The sequence below is a fragment of the Arachis ipaensis genome, chromosome B4, assembly GCF_059453495.1.
Source record: "Arachis ipaensis isolate K30076 ecotype BB chromosome B4, ASM5945349v1, whole genome shotgun sequence".
Taxonomy (NCBI): Eukaryota; Viridiplantae; Streptophyta; class Magnoliopsida; order Fabales; family Fabaceae; genus Arachis; species Arachis ipaensis.
This window is the reverse complement of record NC_142439.1, coordinates 34,086,131-34,094,794: the sequence shown is the minus strand read 5'-3', so window position 1 is coordinate 34,094,794 and position 8,664 is coordinate 34,086,131. Positions and strand designations below refer to the sequence as shown.

General features: G+C 33.0%; 1 protein-coding gene and 1 non-coding gene across 2 annotated transcripts; both read left to right on the top strand.

Annotated features, from left to right (window-relative positions):
• The first annotated feature begins 699 nt into the window (after nucleotides 1-699).
• Nucleotides 700-806, top strand: LOC148567138 (small nucleolar RNA R71). The gene has a single exon (XR_015881663.1). It is a non-coding gene; the product is annotated as a small nucleolar RNA R71 (small nucleolar RNA).
• A 2,322-nt stretch (nucleotides 807-3,128) lies between these two features.
• LOC107636387 (putative zinc transporter 10) lies at nucleotides 3,129-3,530 on the top strand. The gene has a single exon (XM_016339904.1). The coding sequence runs from the start codon at nucleotides 3,129-3,131 to the stop codon at nucleotides 3,528-3,530; it is 402 nt and encodes a 133-aa protein (XP_016195390.1).
• Nucleotides 3,531-8,664: the final 5,134 nt, after the last annotated feature.

The window sequence follows — 8,664 nt, the reverse complement described above, 5'->3', positions numbered from 1 at the left end:
AAATGTAAAACCATGCAAATAGTATGAATAAGTGGGTAAAGAGTTGATAAAAACCACTCAATTGAGTACAAGATAAACCATAAAATAGTGGTTTATCACTGAGATGACTGAAACTGGTGGTTATTAAAATTATTCTGTTGAAAACCACCCTGAGAATTATTATTAAAATTTTGTGGCCTCTAAGGTTGCTCTCTCCACCCAAAATTTGGGTGATTTCTCCACCCCTGATTGTAGATCTTAGAATAGGGATCATTATTGGGATTTCTAGGACCACTCCCTATGTAATTGACCTGTTCATAAGAGGATTGAGCATAATCACAATTATCATTTTGCACAAAATTACCTGTCATGTCATAAGGGACCTCTTGAGGTGCGTTCTGAGTGTTGACAGCTGAACCTTGCATTTCACTCAACTGTTGAGTAAGTAGATTCATTTGCTGAGACATAAGCTTGTTCTGAGCAAGAAGAGCATTAACAACTTCCACTTCCAACACGCCTCTCTTCTGAGAGGTCTCAGAGTGCAAAGGATTCTTGTTGGAGGAATATAAGTATTGGTTGTTAGCAACCAACTCAATAAGCTCAATAGTCTCCCCTGGTGTCTTCTTCTTATGCAAAGAACCACCTGCAGAATTATCCAAGTGTATCTTGGACATTTTACATAAACTCTTATAAAAGATATCCAGCTGAGTCCATCTAGAGAACATGTCCGGAGGGCATTGCCTAGTCAGTAGCTTGAATCTCTCCCAAGCTTCATAAAGGGTCTCACCCTCTTTCTGTCTGAAAGTCTGAACCTCCACTCTTAGCTTAGTCAGCTTTTGAGGTGGAAAAAATTTAGTCAGAAATCCAATGACAAAATTTTTCTAAGTATCTAGACTCTCCTTGGGTTGAGAATCTAACCACAGCTTTGCTCTATCCCTCATAGCAAATGGGAAGAGCATGAATTTGTATACCTCAGGATTCACTCCATTAGTCTTCACAGTGTCACAAATCTGCAGAAAATCAGAAATAAACTGATTTGGATCTTCCTGAGGGAGTCCATGATATTGACAATTCTGTTGTACAAGAGTAACTAGTTGTGGCTTCAGTTCAAAGTTGTTTTCAGCTATAGGAGGTACCACAATACTTTTGCCATAAAGATCTATATTAGGAGCAGTGTAAGAACCAAGCACTCCTCTAGGTTGCTCATTCCCATTCGGATTTGTCACTTTGGTATTAGCAGCATTATTATGATCCATAGTGGACTTTGCAGCCTTGTAAAATCTTGCTTATTGCAAATGCCACCTTAAAGTCCTTTCAGGTTCAGGATCAAAGTCTAACAGAGGTTCCTTGTCCCTATTCCTGCTCATAAACAGACAAAAGACAAGAAAAAATGGAATTATCTACGTCAGAGTGTAGAGAATTCCCAGTGAGGTAACCTGTGTAAAGAAATAAAATAAAATACTTACTAATTAAAACAGAAAAAAATCGAACAGGATGACTGAACTTAGGCTGAAAATTTCGAAAAATTAATGAGTAAATTAAACAAGAAAATTGAAATAAAATTAACTAGGTAACACCAAACTTAATTTCAAAAATTAAAGAAAAATAAATATATGATGCAAATTTTTTTTATGTTTTGGAATTTAAAGACAGAAATAAAATAAAACTAATAAAATATAGAAAAATAAAAATTAATGGAAAGAAACAGAATGAAAATAAAAGAAAATAAAAAGAAAAAGAAAAATAAATAAAAAAACAGACGAAGGTTTTGAAGAAAATTCAAAAGTTAAAGGAAGTAAAATTAAAGAAAGGGACAGGAAGATGGGAAACGAAAAGCAAAGCAAAAAATAATAAAGAAAAAAATTGAAAAATAAAAATTAATAATACTAACATTAAGCAAATTAAAAAAATATCTAATCTAAGCAATCAAACAACGAGTAGTTGCCAATAACAATCAATCCCCAACAACGGCGCCAAAAACTTGGTGCGGAATTTAAAGTCCACAAACTAACCGGCAAGCACACCGGGTCGTACCAAGTAATACCTCAGGTGAGTGAGGGTCGATCCCACGAGGATTGATGGATCAAGCAACAATGATTGAGTGATTGGCTTAGTCAGACAAACAGAAAATAGTGTTTGGGTCTCAATTGCATCAAACAGTAAATTCAGAATATCAGAAAGCAAGCAGTAAATAAGTTATGAATAATATATGGAGAAACAGTTAAGGATTCAGAGATATCTAGGATTCTGTAAAACTGTAAATTGCCGAATGAGGTAGAAGAGAAGAAGAGAATCCGAAGGGCTGATTATTTTTCCCTTTTATATCTAATCCTAATTAATCTAAATTATAATTTCTAAAACTAAATAATATCTTTTCCTATTTTAAAATAAAAATTAAAGTTTAATCAGAACTAATCAAACAATCCGCGCGAGCCTTGTAAATGCGAGGACCACTAAACTTTACTAAGGACCACGCCTAACTTGGCAACAAGCCACGCCTTACTTGAGGGATGCAGTGAGAAAGAGTGTGTTGCTCTCATGTGCTGCGCCTAACTTGAAGATTTATTGCGCCTTACTTGGATTGAAGGCAATTGTTGTATGTTATTGTTAATGTCTTGCGCCTAACTTGAGAAATCTCAAGATAGGCACAGTCTTGGCAGCGTTCCTTGGAAAAGAAGTATGGACTATTACATATTGTTGGAAAGCTCTGAAAGTTAGCTTTCCAATGCCACTGAAAGCACGTCCATTAAATTTCTGTAGCTCACGTTATTCAGGTTTGAGTGCAGAGAGGTCAGGGTTAACAGCATCATTCGCCTTCTTCTCTTTTTCTGCGAAAACTCCATCAAATCCAGCCGAATGCTACCTAAAATAAATAGAATTGCACACGACTTAAAGTAGTATCCATAGTGGCTAAAAGATAATTAATTCTTGATTAAACTCAACAAATTGAATGCAAATTCACTAGAAAAAGATAGAAAAGATGCTCACGCATCACAAGGCCTCCGCTGCCTTATTATTTTATTGACTATTGTTTTTGTGATTTAGTAACCATAAAAAATAAAAAAATGTTTGTTTGAGCGCATCGGGGTGCAGGTGCTAGAACTTGGAATTATTGTTCATTCAGTAGTGATAGCCCGATAGGCCTGTCCATGGGTGCTTCAAATAACACATGCTCCATAAAAGGCCTTATAGTGGCCCTTTGCTTCCATCAAATGTTTGAAGGCATGGGTCTTGGCAGTTGCATTCTTCAGGCCCAATACAAGTTGTTAAAGAGGATGGTGTTAGTGTTGTTGTTCTCAATTACAACTCCATTTGGAATCGCATTAGGAATTGGATTGTCCAAAATCTACAAAGAGAACAGCCCAAGTGCCCTAATCACAGTTGGTATGCTTAATGCTTCATCAGCTGGGCTTTTAATCTATATGGCATTGGTTGACCTTCTCTCTACTGATTTCATGAGTCCAAGATTACAGAACAACATTAAGCTCCAATTCAAGTCTTACGTTGCTGTCTTTCTGGGTGCTGCTGGCATGTCTATCATGACAAAATAGAATTAATAATGCTTAATCATATGTGGTCTAGACCCTGCGTCATGGCAATTCATTTGCCTCGTGAGTAATCATATCTAGATTCGAAATTACTGAGACCAAATAGTGGATAGAAATTTTAAAAATGTTATATATGTATGTGTGTGTGTATTATAAGTGAGTTTGTAATATTGTAATGTTTAAGATTGAGAGATGTTTAACTAGTCTCAAACAAAAAATAATGCTTAATCATATATGTTTGTTGTGCCATGATTTCTGTAATTTTTAATGTAATAATGTGTTAGATGAAGCTAAATCATTTGTTTTCTTAAAAATTGGGAACTTGTGTTTCATTTAATTTAATGTGATGCATTCACAAGAAATAGTCTCAACGTTAACTATTTCATGCATGTTTATGTTTGCATAAATGAAATGAAATAGAAGTGGCAATTTTTCTAGAATGTTGTATGTTGCTGATAAATTGTAGCTTTAATTAATCTACTTATAATTATTTAGCTTTTTCTGTTCAAAGTGTAGCTTATTAGAACTTAGATATATAACTATATAGCTTATTATTAGTTTATTACTAATATAAATGTTAAAATATGAAGTTCTTATGAAAAAAAGTATATGGTAGTTATTTCATTTGATTTTTGGTAATCTCGACAAGGTATCGAATTAAACTTGTATTAAGATCTTAGTTTGGAGAGTAGATACAATTCCTCAGAAAAAGAATGGACTCGACCTGGGATTTACTTAGTGTTTGTGTCAAAAAATATATAAAATGCTCAATGATATTAAACTGTGGCAAATAATATAAAAATTGTAATAAAAGAAAATAAGTAACAAATAAAAGCTTTAAATAAATAAGAGAGTAAAATTGAAATTGAAAGAAAACAAAATACTTGAAAAAAAGAAAAAAATGCTCACAGAAAAATAAAATAATAAATTAAAAGGAAAATAAAGGAAATAAATTAGAAGTAGTGGATTCTAGACACTCAATGCACTTACACAGTTACACTCCATTGTCTTTTGTTGCGTCAGCGTGATTGAAAATTTGCAAAGTTTTGTGTGATGGTGAAGTGTTCAGATTGAAGTCCCTGATTTCTTCTAAACTTCTCTTATTTATAGACCACAAGGATAGACTAGTAGAATGTTTCTTTCTTTTCACGATCTAACTTTCTCCTTTTTTTCAGGTTCTCACAACCCATGACCCTGCCTTGACTGCAGAGGACTTTGTTCTCCACGGTGAACATCCCACGTCTTTGCGATTATCTTGGTCTCAAAGACCCATATTTTGTCAAATTAAACCACGCTAATTATAAAATTTTGACCTAGGTCCTTTTCGACTTGACTTATCTCATAATCAATATTCTATTTTTTTATTGTCGAGTTCTCACTTCGTCGAAATTTAGACCATGTGTGATCAACCGATTTCGACCCAAATCCTTTTCGACTCAATTCATATGAGGCAGTCGACACCCAATTCTATCATAGTCAAAATTCGTAACAGATCAAAATTTCATACTAATAATAGTATTACTCTTTTCAAAATACTCAAAATGACAAGTTTGGCTAATTTATATATACATATAAGTTATTTGTCAAAAGTTCATCATTCACATAACTACTAGTCTAAGCTTTCATGGATACATTTAATTATACATGTATTATACACTACAGCAAAGGCAGAGGATAGCATCCAAAAATTGATGGCCGTTAATCCAACCGCTGCAACTAACAGAGATACCAGCCATTGTCACTCTGCTGACTTTTGCTTAAATAGCGGATACTGCATGAAGAACTGCTGGTAATCAATATCTTTATCCTAATTAACTCATTTATTCGATCTTATTTTATCTGATAACCAAAAATTTCCCCCACAGCTGCAGCTCCAGAAACTGGCAAAAATAGATTGGAAGCACGTGAAACTTTGAAGTCGCTGCTCCACCGTGCACCACTGCTACCCATCCATCATCCTCTCTCTGGCATCGACCTTTCGTGCCTCCTCCACACCATCCTCCACGGTCTGCAAGAAATCCCAAAGATCTGTTCTACCATTCGCGTTTGTGTGGTTGTGGAGTAGTGTGGCTGCAATCCATCCTTATTTCCCTGGCGTTGACCTCTCACCTTTCCTCCATAGTCCGTGAAACCCCTACTTCCCCCTCTACGGTGCACGAAATTTCTAATCTCTTCTCCGCTTACTTTCATCACATTCTTTGATGAACAGACACCATGTTGTGGAACTCAAATTTGGGATTTTTTTTCAATTATTACTTGTGATGAACACAATAAACATTGCTGATAATAAAACTAATTGAAACCTATAGTTAGCAGTATATTGCAAGTGGCATTCCATTCCATTCCATTCCTATAATGCATCTTAATTTAAAGGTTTAACCTCTCCTCAGTCCTTTGTCTCTGATCTTTTTACTTTCTTCCTAAACCTTTATTTCGTTCTTCCCCATTGCTCTTTCTTTCTTGTTTTCACTATTGATCACTTACAATTTTTGAATCCTATTTTCTCAAAATTTGGCTATATCTTCGTGGTTCAGATTATGATTTCAGATAATTTTGATTCAGTTTTGTCTATATCTTCTATTAGTTGGGGTTAATTGTGGCTTTTTAGAGTTAGGAATTGAATGTACATTTATTTGGATTTATTGTATGCTTTGTAATTTCTTTTTGTCTCTCATATTCTCGTTAATGGATTGCTAAAGTGAAGTCTCTATCTTCAAATCAATACTACTACACTAGTGATTTAGATATTATGTATGCTTTTGGTTTGTGAGTAATTTTATGTAATTTTAATGATCACTTTACACTAGGTTCCTAACCTTCTGCTAGTGTTTGCCAAAGAACTGTTGGTAATTCATACACTGTGACTTAGTGAGCTAGGTGTCAATTATGCAAAAGTGAAATTGTGTCCTTTTTTTCTTGTTAACTTGATATTCAATTTTTACCTTTTGGTTTTAGATCTTAAGTATGTTGATTGATTCTTTATAATTTATTCTACATACTGTGTGGGTTTTCCTTGATTATGTTGTTCTTGATCTTCTCTGTTGAACTTATTAAATTTGCAGACAAGCAAAGGATGCATTAAAGTTACTTAAGAAGTGATTGGACAATAAAAGTCCCAAGATACAACTTTTGGCACTTTTTGTTAGTATTTTTTCTCTACTTTTTTTATAGTTATTGAATGTTTTAATGCAATTTGATGTCATGTGACAGATTATTTTATAGGTTAAAGTAACTTTTGTAAAGGTGTTCATATTTTTTAAATTCTTTTGTTGCTATAAGATATGAGGCATAGAGTACTACCAAAATTTTTATTCATAATTTCAGTTATGTACACATAGTGAATAACTCTAACTCGTATGGTTTGTATTTGATGCAGGCTCTAGAGACCCTTAGTCCGTGAAACTCCTGCTTCCACTTCCACGGTGTGCGAAATCTCTAATCTCTTCTCCACTTACTTTCATCACATTCTTTGATGAACAGGAACCATGTTGTGGAACTCATATTTGGGATTTTTTTAATTTATTACTTGTGAACACAATAAACATTGCTGATAATAGAACTAATTAAAACCTGTAGTTAGTAGTATATTGCAAGTGGCATTTCATTCTATTCCTATAACGCATTTTAATTTAAAGTTTTAATCTCTCCTTAGAACTTTGTCTCTGATTTGTCTACTTTTTTCTTAAACCTTTAGGTCATTCTTCCCCTTTATTTATGTATAGAGATTAGGCAACTTAGGCCACATTCTTGAAGATTGATAAAAGATCCTTATAGCTTTTAGTTCGTATAAGTGCAAAACCCAAAGAAATGCATTATTAAGAATTAATTATCGAACTAAAGATCTATTTATTCAAATTAAAAGGCAGCCAAACACCTTGTATGATGTCCATAAGTAAGATCACCAGATTCTAAACAGAAATCTTTGTATTTTTTACCTGGCTGAATTGCTAATTGGATTGTTGTTCTCCATTACTCTTTCTTTCTTGTTTTTATTCTTGATTTTGATGTTGAATATTATTTTGATTGGACTTATGGTGTTTAGATTTTAGATTATGTTGTTGCTTATTTTTTGTTATTTTTATTGGAGTTGGATGAAGAAAGAGAGAGTAATGGGATTTGTACTGATTTTTCTTGTTCTTCATAATTTTATCTGGAAAAAAAATCAAACCTCAGATATCAAGAATTGATATTTGAGTTTGACTAGCAAATGGATTGGACTCAACTTAGAAACAAGTGGGTAAACTCATTGTATGTAACCTTAGCAAAAATGTAGAAGTTTAAATTTAATATTCAAGAGTATAAAGCTTTATATCATAAGACATTCAGCATTCAATAACATCATTAATTGATGTCTATATCTTTGCATATTTCTGCGATCAACTATATATGATTGATTATATTCATAGAGCGATTAAATTTTATGCCATTTTGATAAGTTTGATTAGGAAGATGCATGAGGTAAATACTACATTATTCTCCATCTTTCCACTATGTATTAGATTCTTTTAGTTTTGTCTTTTATATAATAATACTTGTGACTTTTATTGCACACACAGCCAAATTACTATGTATGATATATATCCACACATATAGAATTATCTTCTTAAATGACACGTCTCAAGTTGTAATTGAAAAATAATGAATAAATAAATAAGACTATAGCGAGCAATGCAAACTTCTGGTCATATTGACAATTTGAAGCTTCAACCTCTGCGGCTAAGTAGACCAAAAAATAGATAAAATAATAGGAACTAAGCAAAAATTTCTTGGAAATAAATGAGTGCACAGAAAAATAGAAGGAAAAATATTTATACTCACACAGCTGTATATGTCTTCTCTATAAATAATTTTTAAAAAAGAAAGCATTTTAATAAGAATTATTTTCATGTTTTAGTACTACCATATTTTTCATTTTTATTTTTTCCTTTTACATGCATTTCAGTGCCATGCTGTCATGTGATATATGCTAGTTTGTGATTAATTGATAACATTTTGTGATTCCTATGCCGGAATTATATTTTCCCTGCTTTTATTATTTATTTTTCTTAAATTCATTTCTATCCATAATTATGTCAATATTAAAGATAAAAATATAAAAGAGAAATATAGACAAAGATTAGGGGTGGCAAAGCGGGCC